The sequence below is a fragment of the Kogia breviceps genome, chromosome 13 (genome assembly GCF_026419965.1).
Source record: "Kogia breviceps isolate mKogBre1 chromosome 13, mKogBre1 haplotype 1, whole genome shotgun sequence".
Lineage (NCBI taxonomy): Eukaryota > Metazoa > Chordata > Mammalia > Artiodactyla > Physeteridae > Kogia > Kogia breviceps.
The window spans coordinates 7,257,915-7,277,797 of record NC_081322.1 but is presented as its reverse complement, the minus strand read 5'-3'; the positions used below and the strand labels follow the sequence as shown (position 1 = coordinate 7,277,797).

Genomic DNA, 19,883 nt, shown 5'->3' with positions numbered 1-19,883 from the left:
CGAATAATATAATACTCAAAATATTAACTCAAGACCAAGTCAAGAAGCAAGTTCTATAATATCGGGATGTAATGAGGTGCCCCCAGACGAACTGTTACAAGAGTTTCTGAAGACTTCTCTACACTCACCCCAGGCTCCCTCTCAGAACGCCCTGGAATGATTATTTCCCCTAGCCCCAACCCCCCGCAAAAACTCCCTGATCACCCAGGCACAAGACACCCACCTACCACCCTCTGTGAAGTCCTACTAAATGAATATGAACTTCATCACTAAGGTAAATCGGTTAACTCTTTTTTTATACATATGTTCCCATATCCCCTCCCTCTTGCGTCACCCTCCCTCCCACCCTCCCTATCCCCCACCTCTAGGTGGTCACAAAGCACCGAGCTGATCTCCCTGTGCTATGCGGCAGCTTCCCACTAGCTATCTGTTTTACATGTGGCAGTGTCTATATGTCCCTGCCACTCTCTCACTTCGTCCCAGCTTACCCTTCCCCCTTTAGGCTCCACGTGGCAGTCATTCGGCTACAGCTAAAACAAACATGCTTTTTTCCCTACAGGAAATAAGTACCAGTTCCTCCGGACCGCCTGCTGCAGGTGCGTAGGAGAGCTTGTACTGGCGAGGATTGCCCTCTGCATGGTCCCAGCGAACGTTCAAAGTGCTGGTGGAAGGGTCGTACACTCTGAGGCTCCTCACGGTATACAAAGGTTCTGAAACGCACGGAAAGCACATCACAGTGTGGCCCTAACAAGCCAGCACTCACAAAACTGCAGGGTCACTGATGTCTCCCCGCCCCACAAATAGTTGCTGAAGTCCTGAATAAGTGAAAGAATGCCTGTGATCATCTGACACATGTCTCATCTCTCCAGAGAGATTTTGGCCCCTGAGCGGTTTTTGTTTGTTTTATCCTAGAAAGTAATAAACGTCTTTCTCCTTGAACAGAGACAGATGTCTCCAAGTAAGGATACCAAAAACAATTAAGATCACTATTAACATGCGTTTTCAAAGATTAGCAAAAGGCTGTGTCACCCCAGGGTGTCCAGAGGAAGATGTGATTCCATCCCCGTGAACGTTATTTAAAAAGCCGCGGGAGTCTGCGTTCACTTACTGGTTTTGCCCCTTCCTGTCATGCGACCGCCTTCACCATCTGGGTACAGGGAGGACACAGTGATTGTGTAAGGAGTGTCGGGCTTCAGCTTCTGTAGGAGCACGCTGTTTTGCCGTCCTCCTATCGTGGTCTTGAGTAAAACAGGGAGAAAAGTGTGAGCCTTGCTGCTCTCTCCATCTCAATAATCTGTTAGAGAAAACTCTTTCTACAGGGGAAGCTGTTTGAGACCCTTGCCAAGATCTGGAAACTGGTCCCACGGTGAAAGCTGAAAATACATCTTAGGGTATAATTTTAAATGTAAAATATGCACTTGCAATCATAAAAAGGATTTTAAGCCTTCAACTGGTGACCTTAAAAAGATATTTCAACTTGCTAGCCACCAGCGCTGTGAAATTTCATCCAAAACACATTTCCCAGATCTCTTCCCCAAAAAGGCATTCATCGTAAGTGAGCTGCAAAGGGACTTTAAGATGGCAAAGAACTGCACCATAGTGGAGGCTCTGTACCATTAAGTATTATTCTTACCTTTCTACTAGAGATGTTTTTTATTTGCTTTAGAAACATTATTAAAATGATTCAGCAAAAGATCTAAAGCTTTTGGTTCTCCCCCTCAAAAAACTTCCCCTCTAACAGCATGAGCTGTGTCAACTACGTGACGGGACCCTCTGCCAGGCCGCACTCAGGATTCCAGCCTTGTGGCATGAAGCTTTTTCAATATCCTCTGATTACAGAGTTTCAAGGTTTTTATTCATTGCTTAAGGCCATCTAGTAATCTTGCTGAAAGGAAATTTGTATGATTTGTTAACGGTCTACCAAATTCAGATGTTTATGCCCTACTAATTAAAATCGCATGAAAATGGCACGCTGCCCGAGAATCTCCATGTGGATGGTTGGTCCAGATGTCTCCCACTTAGCACGCATCCACTCAAGCAGTCTGTTTCAGAGAAAACCTCAGTGAAGCACTGTACTTCTCCTCAATACGGGCAAACTGAACCACAGTAGCTAATTCAAACACATTTAGTATTTGAGGTCATGAGAACAAGGTATCAGTGTATTTGATACTTGACAGATCTGAAAGCATCCACTTAGTAGAACTAGCCTCAGGAGGAAGCAGGACGGTGCGTGCCTGCTTCCCCCATCCAGCTCTCCAAATACGCCAGCATCAGTGACTCATTACTTTGATTATTTCGTAGACTAGCACGAAAATGCAAATATCCTTAAGAATAACAGACCTTAAGGGATTATCAGCTAATACCGTACAGAGGATAAGTTTGTGAGACTCCTTCTAATTATAGCAAACAGCTGAGAAACAGGAAAGGGAGACCCAGGGCAGCAGTTGCATGCACTATCACCAAGAACAGAAATGCTAAGGACAAGCTTTGCCTAAATCTGGCCTGGCACAGACGAAAGTTCTGTTTCTGCCATTAAAATATCAGTCCATCAAATGTGTCTTGTTTTATATAAAAGCCAGTTGATGACACTTGGTATTTAGTATACTATCAATAAACTGTAAGAAATTCTTAATCCAAATGTATCACACCACCTAAGTCTAGATCTATGGAAACCTCAACAGAGCAGCTCACGGGAGCACTAGGTCAGCTAAACCCACTTACCGCACAGGTTCAGAGACCTTTAACCACTGCCAGCATCTACCTCTGCTAACACCTCTAAACTGGGAAGAGGTGTGACCCATTTGCTGGAGCTCAGACAGTCAGACAATTAAAAGTTAATAACTCATTCTCTCTAAGGCAACACGAGGAAAAATCATAGCCCTCAACAGTCAACAAAATGCTAGACCTCACCAAAAGAGGTATTTGAAATAAATCAGAAAGCATCGCCCTTTCTGTGTAAAAAATCATGCTGCTTCCTGACCCAGGGTAAGGTGTGCAGTTCTGGTCACACATTTCATAAAACAAAGCTGAAGAAGGTTCAAGACAGACAACTAAAGTAAGCAAGGTAAATGGGCAAGGGCTCTGTTAAATACGGGAAGGTTGGGAAGAAAAAGAAGATGAAGGCCGAGTTTACAGTCCTACAGTCCTTCTCAGGAACCTCCATTTGGATAAAAACAAAAGTGATAGGGCTTCCCCGGTGGCGCAGTGGTTGAGAGTCCGCCTGCCGATGCAGGGAACACGGGTTCGTGCCCCGGCCTGGGAAGATCCCACGTGCCGCGGAGCGGCCGGGCCCGTGAGCCATGGCCGCTGAGCCTGCGCGTCCGGAGCCTGTGCCCCACAATGGGAGAGGCCACAACGGTGAGAGGCCCGCGTACCGCAAAAAATAATAATAATAAATAAATAAACATTTTTAATAATAAAATAAAGTGATAAATAGTATAAGTTAGGTTGAACAGATACCCAGATCTAGAAACATCAGATCTAGAAGATACCTATGACATGCCAAAAACAGAAAAATTAGAATAATGGAAGTTTAGCAAACTCTCAACACTTGATCAAGATAGAGATGTAAGAAATGAAAATACAAATAGAGTCAAAAATGTAGCTGTCTTCATGGATGAGCCACCCCTAATAGTTTTTAAGGGACACATGAACGCATTGAGGCACATGCCTGGTGCTGTGAGGCTCCATCAGGGATGAAGCCAAAAAATTCCATCCCAGACAGTAAATCTTGCAGCTCTCAAAAGAGTGAGTGGTGACTAACTAAACCCTGGGAGTGACAGGAGTCTGAGGGGGAGAGGGTAGAATTTATCCAAGTCACGCTTATTTCTTTTTTCTTTTTTTTTTTTTTTTTTTTGTGGTACGCGGGCCTCTCACTGCTGTGGCCTCTCCCGTTGCGGAGCACAGGCTCCGGACGCGCAGGCGCAGCGGCCACGGCTCACGGGCCCAGCCGCTCCGCGGCACGTGGGATCCTCCCGGACCGGGGCACGAACCCGCGTCCCCTGCATCGGCAGGCGGACTCCCAACCACTGCGCCACCGGGGAAGCCCAGTCACGCTTATTTCAAAATGAATTACCGTTTGCTCGTCGCCTTCCCCTGCTGCAGGCTGATAGGTGATTCTGTATTTCTGCACACGACCACTAGCAGGATCCCACTTAACAGTCAAGCTGTTAGATGTTGCATTGTACACCTGAAGGTTTCGTGGGCCACTTTTTGGAGCTGAAAAAGGATTGTTGAGAAACAGAGTAAACAAACCGGAGAATGCCTCTCCCACAAATATGCACTGTTCCCAAGGAAATCAAGAGAGCTGTATACTTCTAGGCTTAGAACTAAATTTTTTTTAAACATCTTTATTGGAGTGTAATTGCTTTACAATGGTGTGTTAGTTTCTGCTGTATAACAAAGTGAATCAGTTATACATATACATATGTCCCCATATCCCCTCCCTCTTGCGTCTCCCTCCCACCCTCCCTATCCCACCCTCCCTATCCCACCCCTCTAGGTGGTCACAGAGCACCGAGCTGGTCTCCCTGTGCTATGCGGCTGCTTCCCACTAGCTATCTTTTTTACGTTTGGTAGTGTATATATGTCCATGCCACTCTCTCACTTCGTCCCAGCTTCCCCTTCCCCCTCCCCGTATCCTCAAGTCCATTCTCTAGTAGGTCTGTGTCTTTATTCCCGTCTTGCCCCTGGGTTTAGAACTAAATTTGACCCGACGGTAAAGGATGGTCATTGACTCTCAAATGACTCCTCAACATACAGTAGCAAAGAGCAAAGTTTTTCGAGAAAGACCTGTTTAAAGGAGGTCCCAGTCAACACCTTACGATTTAAAAGCAGAAGGCCTGTTTGCAAAGGATTTTGTGTTATTTTTCATTCATTCATTCATTATTTGGTCATCCGTACAATCAGCAAATTAAATTCTTACCTTGTGTTGTTAAGGGTATCAAACGCACTACAAAAAACAGAATATGGGGAAATATTACGAATATAGGCATCGCTCTATTCTGTTCATTTTAAGATAACAATGTCCTACTACTGAAGGCTGAACACCTACGTGTGCGCTCGCTGCCAGTCAGGTCGTCGCTTTCTGACTCATCGGGATAAATGGCAGTGACAGAAACTTCATAGAGGGTGTTCGGGTTCAGGTTTTCAAACACCAGAGTATTCTCATCTCCATTGAGGATGGTCTTAGGGAAAGAGGAAGAAACAACAAACGCACACAAGGTTAAGTCACCAGCTACATCACGCACTCCGTGGCAGTTGACATCATTTAGCCAGATATTCCCCCTGCTCTGAGGCACGCCATGAGCTCTAAAGTCACTAGTGGGAAAGGATGCTTTTTCAGGCAACAGAGGTCGTACGCATTTCAAACAGGAGTCCCTAAAATGAAATGCCATCTAAAGAAAGAGAGAGAGAGAAAAAGAGTTAACACTACCTCCATCTTATCTGTGCTTCCAGACGGTGCCCACGTGATTCTGTAGAGAGACACGTCAGAAGCTCCGTGATCCCAAGTACCTCTGAAACTCTCCGGTGTTACTTCAGTAATCTGTAGGTTTGTTGGGGCTGGAACAGTGCCTGGCATGAGAAAAGGCAGGACTGTTTTTTGATGTGATCTCCAAACTTAATATAATAAAACTGCCTTGTTCTATTTTAATGGACATGGGAAAACTGGCTGACAACAGTGCTTAGAACCAAGTGTCTTACCAATTCAGTTCATTTGAAAGGAAATATGAGAGAGAGCCCCGAAAACTGCAAGCATTTTACGGCTATAACAGACTACTTCTCGTCTATTAAAATGGTGATTTTTTTTTTTTTTTTTTTTTTTTTTTTTGGTGCTAGGCGGACCTCTCACTGTTGTGGCCTCTCCCGTTGCGGAGCACAGGCTCCGGACGCGCAGGCTCAGCGGCCACGGCTCACGGGCCCAGCCGCTCCGCGGCACGTGGGATCTTCCCAGACCGGGGCACGAACCCGTGTCCCCTGCGTCGGCAGGCGGACTCGCAACCACTGCGCCACCAGGGAAGCCCTTTTTTTTTTTTTTTTAAAGGTACCGTTTGGTCATAGTGTTCTAACACGGTGGTTCTTCACCGTTTTGTCCCTCACGCTTTTTGAGAATCTAAGGGAAACCCTGGACTCTTTTGCACAGCAGTACAGAAGCACAAACTTTAGCCCATAATATCAGAGAGTTCACGGACCTTCATGGTCCATGAAATCTTATGATCTAAGTAATCCACGCATAAGCTTTTCCTGCAGATCACTAACCTTACACACACTGTGAGGCTGACTGTGTAACTCTATTCCGAGACAGGACTAGCCCTGCAGTACTGATGATGGCTGAAATCCCAACTAAGAGCCCTTCTGTTGACCGGGCACTGCAGCTGCTTTGCAGCACAAGCAATTTGGAACGTCTGACACCAGTTCTGCGCTTCCATTGTCAATTATTTCTCTATCTCCTGGTAACCAAAGCCAGCTACACAAAAGCCAGAGCCACCAAAAATTTGTTTCTAAGGGTTACAATGAAAAGGCCCATTGAGATAATACCACTTTCACAAGCACAACTGCAAAACAAACCAACCATTAAGGGTGCACTTTGGATGTATCTCAAAGTTCTTAGGAAATCTTAAGGATTCAAAACAAGTATTAATTTAGTATATTAAATGACAGGCTTTGACTGGTCTTTCTTCCTGACTTTTTGTTCCCTTTACTGTTCCTTTACTGCCCTTTACATTCCTGTTGTATTTATGAACATCTGTCAGCCTGCTCATACGGACAAATTTTCATCTCTAGCCACTACCCTTCCAGGAAAGAACTGAGGCCGAAAAGGTTATTAAAGTTGCGAAGAGATTTCACATGGTAAGAAAATAGCAGAAGTGGATACTGTCTGAAGTTAAGGAGGAGGCTGTGAAATTTGACAAGATGCCTTGATCACGTATAGACCGCTGGGTGCTGAAAGAGAAGCTTCCGAGCCTCTGGTGAGGGAGTTGCTGGATAGGAAGTAAAGTTCTGGACTATAGCACTGATCCCTCACCACTAGCTTCCTGGGTGAGGCTGGGCAAGTCATTTAAATTCTCTAGACTCCCTGTGTGCTGTCCACCATGGGAGCCACCAGCCCCATGTAGTTATTGAGCATTTGAAATGTGGCATCTGGATTGAGATGTGCTAAAAGTGTAAAGTAAGACACACCGGATTGCCAAAAAATTACTACCAAAACAAATGTGAAATATAAATAATTAGTATACTGATAAATGTTGAAATGCTAACGTTTTAGATACACTGGGCTGAATGAAACACATTATTAAAATTCATTTTTCTCTTTACCTTTTCTATTTTCTAGAAAATTTTGAGTTACCTCTGTGGCTTCCATTATATTTCTTGGGAACCCTGCTGGCTCTAGACCTCGATTTCTTAACCACCATTTAATTAGGAAATGATGTGCTCAGCACTGAGTGAGAAACTGGAGATTCAAAATTGAGCAAAATAAATATGTTTGTGCCTTCATGAGGAAGGAGCCAGGGGGAAGGAGAATACATAGGAAAAGGCCAACAGGCAGTAATAATTGGGTTAAATACTATGGAAGCAGCAGGAGAAGGAGAGAAAGTGACATCCCTTGAGGTGGCCCAGAATGGAGCTGGGAAATTGGGGTCCCTGCAGGCGCCCTGTATTCTTCCACTGTCCCACTGTGGAATCTCCCCTTCCTCTGAGTGCCACGTAACTCACTTTCCTTGCGCGATCCCATTTATTGTTGCTTTTTATCTTCACAATGGAATACTACTGAGAGCAAAGATGCTTATATTTTGTTAGCCCTGATAGCACTTTACATATCGTAAGATCTCAAAAAAAATTGATAACTAACGCATGCTTTCCAGAGAAAACGTCCAATATGCTTTCTCCCCGCCCCCTTACACACACACACACACACACACACACATACACACACACCCTGGTTAAGTATCTGGAATATGAATTAGTGACAGTGGCTGGTAGAATAATAGGAAAGAAATTATCATAAAAGGAATGGACATAGAGATAGAAGCTGGGAAGAAAATAAGTGACAGACAATCTATGAACCCAAACATTATTAAATTCTGGCAAAAATCACATTAAGAAATGCACAGAGAACTATACTCAGTATTTTGTAATAACCTATAAGGGAAAAGAATCTGAAAAGGAATACGTGTACACATGCGCATGTGTGTGTATTACTGAATCACTTTGCTGTACACCCGAAACTAACACAACATTGCAAATCAACTATACACCAATAAAAAAAATTTTTTTTTAAAGAAATGAAATAACCCAGTTAGTTCAGTGCCACGTGCACGCAGTGTTGTTTTCCAATTATCAATAAAGCGTAAGCACAACTCACGGGTGGTTTCTTGAGCAGTCACTGGGGGAGACTGTCCCTCATCATATACCGCAGACACGCTGACTGTGTACTGGGTTTGCGAGAAGAGGTCTTTAAGAGGTGTGCTGGCCTGTGACCTGTCCACCTCTACCTGCAATAGAGCAATGGAACTATTTTTACAAAGTTTAATTTGGACACCCCTCTGGTGTTGGCTACATCTCTCAGCACAAGAGCCTAAGAATGGTGGTACGAAAACCAGCAGTGTTTTCCAACTTGCATAAGAGCCCAGGAATTGGAGATCATTGAAAATGTTTCCAAAGTGGAAAAAAAAATGTATGTACTGAGCTGTATCTGGCATTAGTGTCTGGTAAATGATGACTGCCCAGGAATTCAAACAACCTAATCGTTTCTCCCACTTCCCCGTCTCCCTTTGAATCACTGTGCGATTTCTTTGGGAAAAATTCTCCTGTGCATTAGCTGATTAGACCCACTGGTCCCTGTACTGCTTTTGACATTGAAACCCAGAATGAAATGAAAGTGTGCGCAGGTATAAATTAGCTTGTGTACAATCCAGATGACCAGCACGGTCTGTAACTTGGTGCTTAGAGAAACCATTTGTAGCTTCCAAAGATGCCACTGAGATTCTCACATTAATGCCCCTTCAGGCAAACGTAAGCTTTAAACCCGTTCGCTGGCGAAGCTCCTCAGTTTGCCTCCACTTGGAAGCAGGTTGTCATGGAAATAGCTCTCCGTCTCAGCATCTCAAAAACGCTCAAAGCCAAAGGGACAATCCTCTGACATTATATTCCTACTTTGTCTCTGTCCTGCTCAAGTGTCCTATCTTCCCATTCCCTGACAAACTCCTCCTCTTCTTTCCTGCATCCCCTTGCTAGCTTTCATTTTTAGAAACATTATTATGACATTTTTTAGTAATTCGTAGAATGCAGAGCACCATAGTAAACATCTGGAGGAGAGCGAAATGCCATCTAGATTCTATCACTCTTCATCTCCAAAGGGATGATGTTTTTAGGATTAACAGCACACAGCAAAACATTTCTAAACTAAATGCAAGACAGTCCAATGTATTATCAATCAATATTCAAATAGTGCTCTATGAATATATAGCGTTTCCAACACTATGTTCATAAAGTGACAAATATTCAAAACACGTTATATACTTGTTTAGATTCTTCTGTTAAGCCTACTGGGACTAACCAAATATTTCTAAACCCCTTCTAATCTCGACCTACCTCTTTGGCATCCTCTTCTGGTGTCTTGTAGCGAACAATGTATTTACGCACTTTTCCAGGTGCAGGTTCCCATAAGACGTTCATGGTGCTGTGAGTCACATCTCTGAGTTTCAGATCTCGAGGACTGGGCAAAGGCACTGGAAATGCATGAGAAATTAGGGCCAGATGTGGTTCTCAGCCAAAAAGCTCTAAAGCATCCACACAAGCTTTCAAGACGTTGTTTGGAGAAAACTTAAAGGTGTGCAGAAAAGCAACTAAAACAAAAGTGGCTACGATGATAAAAGCACTTTGATTCTACCAGGTACAGCTGAATTCTTCTTAAGGAGGCTTTTTAAAAACAGGGTAAGTTTAAATTTTTATCACAACTCTAACTTCTCATTTATATGTTAACTTTCTCCCACTCTATTTAAATAAGCTCTTACTTGCTGCTCAGCTGTAATAAATCATAATTCACCATAAATGTACATACAGCTCATGTGTCTGTATCAGATATTTAAATCGGTTAAGACAGAAATCAAAATGAGTCACGCTTCCTGAAGAACGTGATAGAAAAACAAATGGTTACAAGAGTGAAGCTTGAAGATGAGCCGAAATTAAGCAACCAATAAGCTTGCAAGAAAACCCACAGGAGCCCAGACGGTTAGAAGAGAATCCAAGTGATAAATGTTCACCAAGTCAGACAAAGCTTTACCTTCCAAAGGACCAGGAGGAGGAAAACTAATGGAGAGACTTTCTCTTGTTATAGGAGACGCATCTCACTCTCCCGAGCTGCCCCTTTCACCAACTTCCTTTGTCTCTCCTTTCAAGTCTGTACATCTCTCTTCCTGAATCTCTGTCTCCACCTCCATGTTGCTGCGCCTCCATTCCTTCAATGTTGTCGTCTCTCAGCCCCTCTCTGTGCCCTCTCCTCCCCTAGCGCTGCAGTCTAGCCCCACACCCAAATCCATAGCCGCACTCGTCTTTCAGCCCACGATGACCCGGGTCCCCTCGCCCAGCACTCCCAGAACACGTCTCCATGCCTGGCTAGCTCCCGGCTCTCTCCACCTGCCGTCAACCCACCGGCTCCAGATAGGATCCGACATATGAAGGATGGTTATATACTACAGTTCATGGATCTACAACAATACGGATTGTAAGATGCACCGTAATTTCATGTTCTCTTCCCTGATTGACACCTCACCAAGAGCAATCGTAAGACACCACTGACTGTTAAGATACATCTCAAACTATGGGAAAATAAATGTGAATCTTACAATCAATTTCAGATGCTGCCGTAAGTCCAGAAATAACCTCACTTCTCACATTAGATTGCCATAAGTCATAAGCCTACAACTGACACACAAATTATCGTTAGCACGATCGGGTGAAAGAGGAAGCCTAAAGAGCGCGTTGTATTCACAGCAGTAAGGGAAGAAGGAGAACTGGCGGCGTCTTACGGGTGACCTCCCTCGCGGTGAAGGGGTCGCTGGTGAGGTCGTGCAGGGCGGCCTGGACCGTGACCGCGTACTCAGTGCTGGGGAAGAGGTCACTCAGCTGCACGTCGGTCACTGTCGGCTCCACGCGCATCTGCCGGTGGTCACGCCGAGCGAGGGGAGACAACACATTCAAATTGCACGTTTCCACTAACAGGGGATGGACAATTACACCAATCTGTGACTGCTAGATTTCCCCACAACTCTGATTTTTCATTTCTCTGCCCTGCATTTCCTTTCTCATGCTGATGCTCTTTTTTTAAGATTCGTCCCAGGTCACAAATCTAATCTTGGGTTTTTCTGTTTGGCGTGTAAAGTTATATGGCGAGCTGCGTCTGACCAGCAGAATAACAGTCGCCACACGCTAGATTCTTCTCGTATCACACTTTATTGGAGTACAGCTTGGTTAAGGAAAGATGGAAGGAAGACCCCGCAGCCTTAGCGGCAGCTGCCTATATAAGATTCGGGGTACTGTGCAAGTCTCTGACTGGTTCATATCGAAAGCATAGCTACACGTCGCCTTCGGACTGGTTACTGCTTCAAAACCTTGTTAGCATATCTCAACGCATGCGCACTGGCTACAGGATGGATGACTCAGCTTTTTCTATCCTGCTTTGCGGCAACGCTTTGCCGCGCCCCACAAAGTTATAAATGAGTTCGTGAGTAACTGCCCCTTAACGGGGACTCTGCGACCGTGAAAGTCCCAGGAAGACCCAACAACAAAGAAACAAACGCCTCCCACCTCTTTGGGTTTGGTCGGCTCTGTGGCGTTGATGGGCTCGTAGGACAAGGCGTAGCCAGTAGCGCCCCCCACCGGCTTCCACTGCACATGCATGGTGGTCGAGCCAACGTCGTCAATGTGCAGGCTGACCACGGGTACCGGCACTGTTGAAACGTAAAAGAGGACACCAGTCTGGTTCCTGTCAGTCTACTCGTTTTTCAATCGTTTCCTACTTATTGATATTTGTATACGCTGAATAGAAACTAGGCGGCTGTGAGAAATCGATGAGAGTTAATATAACCCTTTCCTCTCCCCGGGAAAACCCAATCTCATTGTTTATCACCACCTCATACTAGGACTGCACGTGACAACTATTTCATAGAGCAAAGACGTTTAAGTGTAACATGGCATTCTAGTGAGCTCATGTGGAAGCCAAAACAGAGACCAGCTTCCTGAGATTTCAATCTCTTTTTCGGGAACATCTGAAGGTTGACCATTTTCATGCTTCAACCATAAAATTTCATACATAAAAAGCCAACGTAATATTTCATTTTTCTTTTTTTTTATTGGAGTATAACTGCTTTACAATGGTGTGTTAGTTTCTCCTTTACAACAAAGTGAATCGGTTATACATATACATATGTCCCCGTATCTCCTCCCTCTTGTGTCTCCCTCCCTCCCACCCTCTGATTTTTCTTTTTAAAAAATTTTACTTTGTGACCACCTAGAGGGGTGGGATAGGGAGGGTGGGAGAGAGGGTGACGCAAGAGGGAAGAGATATGGGAACATACGTATAGGTATAACTGATTCACTTTGTTGTGAAGGAAAAACTAACACACTATTGTAAAACAGTTACACTCCAATAAAGATGTTCAAAGACCAAAAAATAAAAAAAATTTTTAATGAGAGTGCCATCTATAAATAAGTGAAACTTAGGGGATTCTTCAGAAAGAAGATGAGCCCGTGAGGCAGAGTAAAAGGCTTACCGCCTTCTCTCCACTTAACACCTACACAGCTTTCTATTTTTTGTCCTAAGGTGGAGTTTGAAGTTTTAAGGAGTTAGCAGATTAACCCTGCCCATTATGAAATACACTATTTCCCACCTCTGATGGTCGCAAACAAAGGGAAATAAGAGAAGAGATAAAGACCTAAGGGACTGAGCGGTAAGTAGAGGCGATCCAGTGACGCTCACTCCTGCCTCTTGTAAGAGGCCTCCCTTCTTCCTGGAGCCCAGCCACGAAGATGGGAGAAGGAAAGAGTATTTTCATATGGCTTCAGAAACCCTACCAAGAATAGGAGTGAGGAACATCATTCTCCAAAGCTCTACTCAAAGCCAAAGCCCTTAGAGCTTCTCCGGTAAAGGCCAGAGTCCAAAAGTCAGTAAAAAAAAAAAAAAGGTGGGGGGGAGCTCTCACTGCAGGAAGAACTGAGCTGGGTCACTCCTGCGAGCTGTTCTTCCTGGTAAGCCGAGTCCTGCTCCCCATATGGTATCTCCCCTTAAGAAGTGGTACTTTTCCCTCTAAGAGATCTCAGCCCATGACTACCCAGCCAGGTGCCATGATGGCAGGAGCAGCCAGTAAAAGCGGAAAACCACAGAGTATTTACTGAGGACCTGCACAAAGTGCGCATTCAATAAATATGTGTTGAATGGATATCGAATAAAGGAGTGATTTGGAAGGCTGACAGAAGTCCCACACGGTACAAACGAACTTAGTTAACGAAACACAAATAGACTCACAGGCGTAGAAAACAAACTTATGGTTACCAAAGAGGATTGGGGTAGGGGGGACGGAGAAATTAGGAGTTTGGGGTTAACATGTACACACGACTATATATAAAATAGATAACCATCAAGGACCTACTGTAGAGCACAGGGAACTCTACTCAATATCTTGTAATAAGCTATAGGGGGAAAGAATCTAAAAAGGAATGTATACGCATAACTGAATCACTTTGCTGTGCACCTGAAACTAACACAACACTGTAAATCAACTACATTTCGATAAAAAAAATTTTTTAAAAGAACACACACAAAAAAAAATCCCACAAGGGCTGTCTGAAAAAATAAAACAATGAGAAGATTTTTTTTTTTTTAAATCTGACTTACAGGTTTTTTCTGTGCCCTTCAGAGGTTCGCTGTATTCATCTTCCACCACAGAATACACGTTAATGACATACTCAGTTTCAGGCTTCAGATCTTTCAGGGCTGCGCTGCTTTCCAACCGGCTCACATAAAACTAGGGGAAACATTGTAAAAAGAATAACAACTTATGGTAGACTCACTTCCCTCTTTTCTCCTGTAATGGTGAAGTAGTTTACTACAATGGGCTTAGAAATCATATTTTAATGAGACCGTTGTCTTTTGGTTTGGGAAACCACCCGATTACAATGAGATCTTGGACAATTCATACAGTTTATTCTCCCAGCTGTTGTTTCCTCATTTGTAAAATTAGTGGGTAAAACCAGAAGGTCTTCAACGTTCCCTTCCTACTCGATGATTCCAATGTAAACTCATGGATAAATTAAGCATCCTCTTAATCCTTAATTAAAAATACTTAATTAAAAAAACCATAAGAAAGTAAGCAAAGCTCTTTCCCTCTAGTTAAGCCCCAATGGAAGTGCTTGCCTAGCAAGCAGTGGAGAGCGCCATCTTGGACTCAGTTCCGCCCCCGCCATCTCCCCAGCATTCGTCTCAGAGCCCTAAGGAGGAGGGCCCAATCTCAGGACCAGGAAGGAGTGGACTGTAAGTTGTTCTCTACTCACTTCTTGCCGTTTCCCTCCAGAAACCGGGTAGTATTCCACCTTATACCTATCCACACTGTCAGAAGGAGGTGTCCAGCTCACTCTCATAGAACGATGGGTCTGCTCAGAAATAACTAGGTTGGAAGGTGCTTCCAAGTCACCTACACGTGGAAATGAAGTACGTACACTTTTTTCATTATTATAGCAAGGTGATGACATTTAAATTTGGTTGAAATGGTATTCCTCTCCCTATTTCAAGCTTTGACATGTATTCTTTCACATGCTAAGAAGTTACGGTAAATCAGCTTAGAGGCCCAACGTGCATAAGTCCTCTCTGAATGGGTGGCCAAAGGGTGCTTCAGCCTCAAGAAATTCAAACCTGAGCTCATTATTTTTCATGAAAAGTCGCTCCCCCTCTTCCTGAAAGCACCACAGTTTATCAGTCACCTAGACTCAAAACCTCTGACTTAGCCTTGGATACTTGCTCTGGTCTCCAACCTTGTACATATACCAGTAAATGACACCGTGAGTTCTGACAGCTCCACTACCTTTATCACTCTTGGCACCACCCAAGTTCACTGCCCTCATTATCATATTGACTACTTATATTCATGTCTTATCTCCATAACTGTAAGTTACACTCTGTGAAGACAGAATTGGCTTCTTATTCATGTTTAGTTCCTTTACAAGATCTAATTCAGTGGTACGAGAAGCTAACCGCTTTCTCACTCAGGAGACAGGAGAAACCACCAAGTCTTCTAAAATTCGGGAATATCCTATCTCTGTTCATAAGTATAGGTGAAATGACTGATATAGAAAAATATTTGGAATAAATGTCAATGAAAATAGAAATATTAGGCTCATTGGGACCGTTAGAAAGATGTTCCAAATAATAATTATACGAGAACTAATGCAGTGACTCTGTGAGCATGGCAGATCATTCTCATATAAACTCCTTCTACTTTCTTTGTAAGCCAAAGCTGAGAAAAAGAACTTCCATTCTTAGTATCCTAACCTTTACTGTACTTGAGTCATAATCAAGCCTACAAAATTATCAAGCAATTTTACTGTCTGGGAAACTAAATGAATGCAACTATTACGTAGCTGATGTAAAAAAAAATAAAGAAAAAGAGATAAAAGATGTTTTCATCCCCACTCAAAATTCTCTGCAACTAAATAAAACCACAACTCTCTCAGCTAATCCAGAGCCAGATGCCTACAAATTCTGGATTCTTGGCTGGTCTGTTTCTCCTGGGAAAAGGTCAGTCTATTGTTCAAAATCCAAAAAGAATATCTGCAAAATTTTGGAGACAGAAATTCAAGAAGGAACATTCAAATAAATGTATCCTCAGTATCCAAAGCATGTGAAACATTTCTACCACTTTATTTATTAAACTCATTCCAACTTTCCAAAACCAGAATAAATTAGTGAAAGGCAATCTTTACCAGAATCTACATGTATTTATAAGAAATTTTTCTCTTATAATAAGAACCATAGTTTTTATCATTTGTTTTCCAAAAACCTTCAATTTGGTGCTTACCATGTTTTGCCCTATGATTTACACAGATTGAAATCATCTTATACCACTCTTTGTCACTCAAAATTCACTTCCATAATTTGATTTCTAAATCTTAATTCCTTATCAATAGCTACCTTTTTTTCAAGGACCTCTCAAAATGTCTTTACCCATTTGGCCTTGAGTAAGTAATTGAACTTCTCTAAATCTGTTTCTTCAGTGGTAAAGAGAGATGATATCCTTTCTCAAAGTCCAAATTCTACAGTTGTAATTTGTCTTTAGATTTAGAGGTTACAAGTGCAAAGTATCAAACGTGGTCATCTGTAGTTAGGGCAAAGCAAATCGTATATAAGACCCCTCTTCCATTTCTAATCAAAAACAAAAGGCAGCAAACTTTAGAAAATAAAAGTCTGGGAACAACCATTTAATAGTTATGTAGAGTGAAGATGCTTTACCAGAGAATGGATATACACCAGGAAAGAAAGCATCTCTCTTTTTTCCCCAGTCTCACGTATGTGTGTGTATGTGTGTGTGTGTGTGTGTGTGTGTGTGTGTGTGTGTGTGTGTGTGTGTGGTGCAGGTACACAGAAACTAAATGTATCCTCAAATAAGCTAGAAGTCATGTACAGTCTGATGCCATCAGAAAAAAACCAGGGACTAAATCAATGATTCTCAGCTAGAGGCAGTATTCTCCCCAGCAGACATCTGGCAAATTCCGAAGATATTTTTAGTTGTCATGACTCAGAGGATGCTACTGGTATCCAGCGGGAAGAGTCCAGGGGTGCCGCTAAACGCCTCACAATGCACAAGAGAATCCACTTCCTCCATCCTACAAAGACTTATCTGGACCAAAATACCAATAGCGCTGAGGGTGAGAAACCGTGGGCTAACCTCACCTGGACCTTTGACGCTGTTACACAAGTTGACGATGAGGTCATCCACGATCCTGGAGAGGGACTCAAAATCCGCCACATTGTATGCATGGGTATCATCGGGGTCTGTTGCAATCATCTTTAACTCAACTTCATCGGCATTTTTGATACCTTGGGAAAGATGGATATACACAAATTAAAAGCATGTCTCAGAAAAAAACTCATGGAAGAAAGCAAATATTTCATGGGCTACCCTTATATCGTCAATGTTAACTAGAATGTATATATGATTTTCCTGAATAATAAAATGATTACATATATAAAATAGAAACAAAAAATAATATAAGCTAAAGGCTATTTTGTTTAGCTTCTTCTAAATGCTTCGAGCACTGATTCCCCACCAAAAAGGGTCTCTTCAGTGCTTTTTCTGGAAAGTGAAATAATGGATATCAAAAACAAACATGGTGCTGTGGACAACCAAACAAGAACTTTCCTGAATCCTATTAACGGTACATTTGTCCTCTTGATTCATTACTCTCTTCCAAAAAGCCATGTAGTTTCGTCCCGGTTACAAGGAAAAAAAGAGAAACATGAATGAACCTCCTGGTACATTATTTTGATAAATAATGTGATAGGGCAAGTGTGTCTGTTCTTTCATGCTTCAGAAGGTATCTTTTTTTTTTTTTTTTTTTTTTTTTTTTCAGAAGATATCTGTAACTCCAAAAATATCCTCGGCACGTTCGTCACCCCTGGGGGCGTGGCAATCCTCGTCAATGCTCACCGACAGCAAACAGCTCCACGCCTTCATCCTTGAGTTTTTTGGAAGGTGCCTCGACGTCGTCTTGCGACTTTCCGTCAGTGATGAGAACGCCGATTTTTCGAGCCCGAGGCCTCATGCCAGCCTGGGTCTTGAAGCTCTGCTGGCGAATGAAATTCAAAGCCATGCCTAGTGGGATTGTTAAAGAGAGAATCGGTCACATCATTACTCGGCCACAAGCTTTGGCCGAAAGCAAGAGCTGAGAGCGCGCGGGAGCACCTGACTCACCTGTGAGGGTGTTGCCTCCTTTGTAGGGCAGGTTTGCCACAGCCTGCAACAAGCTCTTCTTGTCTTTGTGAGCGTTTAATTGCCACTCTGTTCTGGGGTCCCCGCTATACTGAGCAAGGGCTAAAAGGACACCATTGGCAAGGCATTAGCACATAGAAGAGAGCATGATGAAGACGTCTAAATGCCTTCAATGCTGCCACACCTACCAATCTGTACTCTTTTGGGGCCAATCTCAAAGACTTCCACGATACGAGAGATGAAACTCCTGACAATTCTAAAATTCGCCCGGCCGATGCTCCACGATCCGTCCACCAGCAGCACGATGTCTGCTTCAGCCCTGGTGAGACACTCCATCCCTGACACGGCAATCGTGAGACAGCACAGAGTAAGGAGGACATTCTTGGTCGGGTAACTTCCTAGCCAGCCTCTGCCACCCCCTGGGGGCTCAGGGTCACCTAACTGTCTCAGTTCTGTGGCTCAGCGATGTAATCTGGAGCTGAAGCCTTTGAAAACATGTCCACACGATTTATTAACCTCAAATAAGAGTCACAGGAACCATCCATCCCTCCAATAATTATTTCAGTGGAAAACCTTTCCTTCATCTTTGACTATATTTCTGGCCGCAATCATAGAACACGGAGACTTAAACCGTCATCGTAAATGTGAATGAGCTCACAAACCCAAAAGGTAAAATGTGTAAGTGGGAATGTACAGCCATCTAACTATAAGGCAGTAGTAATTTTAATAAAACTCTTAATGTGATCTAGATTGGATGTTGCATTTTTCTAAATAGTCAACGGTCATTAGCAGACAAGTATGAGATGAACTGTTAAAATGTGTAAGCTAGAAAAAGTTTCAGTGAGCCAAAAATATCTTTTCAATTAATTAAAGCCCCCAGTATTACATATATTATGAAGGATTCGGCACATAACTCTTAAAATTAGAACTTTTTGAAGTAAAGATACAGTGTCTAAAAATCTGATAGCTATGATTTAGCTTTTAATTATTTAACTTAATCATCTACTATGTATAACCATCAGGTAGATACAGCTGGTGAGGTCTGCACATTTAAAAAATCAAGAGAGAAGGAAGACAATCTAGAAAAAAGATACAAACAAGTATACAGATTGAGAGCTGCAGAGACCACACGCACAAACACTGATACAAAGCTAGGGTGCTTTGGAAAGAGAGAATTATCCCAATATCCTCAGTGCACAAGCTACAAAATAAAAATATAAGTCAGTTAATTAGCATCATCATAAGAGAAACAATTGAACATTAATGCAAAACAGCAAGAGTTGACCCTTTCACTTCTTTTATCCACATCCATGTTTTCAAATGCTTTCTTTTCCAGGAGCTCATGTTACCAGCTACAAATTTTTCAACTTCTTGCCATGTTAGCATCTGATCTTTATATTACAAAACAACAACAACAACAACAAAAAAACTCACTGAGAAAGATTCAGTAAATGCCTATCACACTACAAAGGCATCACTGCGTATTGGACGCTCCATCAGGAATTAGGATTCCCAAGTACTATTCCAAGCACCTAAGCCTTTACAAGTCTGCTCCTGATCTGCCAAGACCTACTCTTCCTCACCTGGAAGAATGTTCAAAACGAGCTTCCTGCCTATCAAAGCTACAGTCGTGGCAGGAGCAGAAAAGTACGAGGGCTTTATGTTACCATTTTGCTTCCCAAGTCTAAGTTGCCCACCTATTTACGGAACCCAGTGCTGCTGCTCAGCCCAGATCAATCATTTTTACGATTACTTTAACAAAATAAAACTGCATTTTAATCATTAGAAAGAGATTAAAGATAATGTATATTAAAGATTAAAGGTAATGTATATTATCATTGTAAAATCTCAACTTTAAATAATACAGTACTATGTAACTAATGCAATACTGACAAGAAAGCCTTA

At 42.8% G+C, this 19,883-nt stretch overlaps 1 protein-coding gene across 5 annotated transcripts in view; it reads right to left on the bottom strand.

Annotated features, from left to right (window-relative positions):
• The window catches only part of COL12A1 (collagen type XII alpha 1 chain), a 140,296-nt gene that overhangs the window by 52,944 nt on the left and 67,469 nt on the right, over nucleotides 1-19,883 (bottom strand). For 4 of the 5 annotated variants that reach the window (XM_067011302.1, XM_067011304.1, XM_059035889.2 and 1 more), the window contains 16 exons: nucleotides 18,167-18,316; nucleotides 17,961-18,080; nucleotides 17,697-17,861; nucleotides 16,940-17,086; nucleotides 14,548-14,687; nucleotides 13,892-14,021; nucleotides 11,806-11,948; nucleotides 11,028-11,157; nucleotides 9,592-9,728; nucleotides 8,363-8,492; nucleotides 5,435-5,574; nucleotides 5,054-5,186; nucleotides 4,925-4,951; nucleotides 4,076-4,218; nucleotides 1,109-1,238; nucleotides 571-710 (listed from right to left, as the gene is read on the bottom strand). In XM_067011302.1, coding sequence (XP_066867403.1) covers nucleotides 571-710; nucleotides 1,109-1,238; nucleotides 4,076-4,218; nucleotides 4,925-4,951; nucleotides 5,054-5,186; nucleotides 5,435-5,574; nucleotides 8,363-8,492; nucleotides 9,592-9,728; nucleotides 11,028-11,157; nucleotides 11,806-11,948; nucleotides 13,892-14,021; nucleotides 14,548-14,687; nucleotides 16,940-17,086; nucleotides 17,697-17,861; nucleotides 17,961-18,080; nucleotides 18,167-18,316 — 2,105 coding nt within the window. The remainder of the gene's footprint in view (nucleotides 1-570; nucleotides 711-1,108; nucleotides 1,239-4,075; nucleotides 4,219-4,924; nucleotides 4,952-5,053; nucleotides 5,187-5,434; nucleotides 5,575-8,362; nucleotides 8,493-9,591; nucleotides 9,729-11,027; nucleotides 11,158-11,805; nucleotides 11,949-13,891; nucleotides 14,022-14,547; nucleotides 14,688-16,939; nucleotides 17,087-17,696; nucleotides 17,862-17,960; nucleotides 18,081-18,166; nucleotides 18,317-19,883) is intronic. The other variant, XM_059035890.2, reaches the window with a different exon arrangement.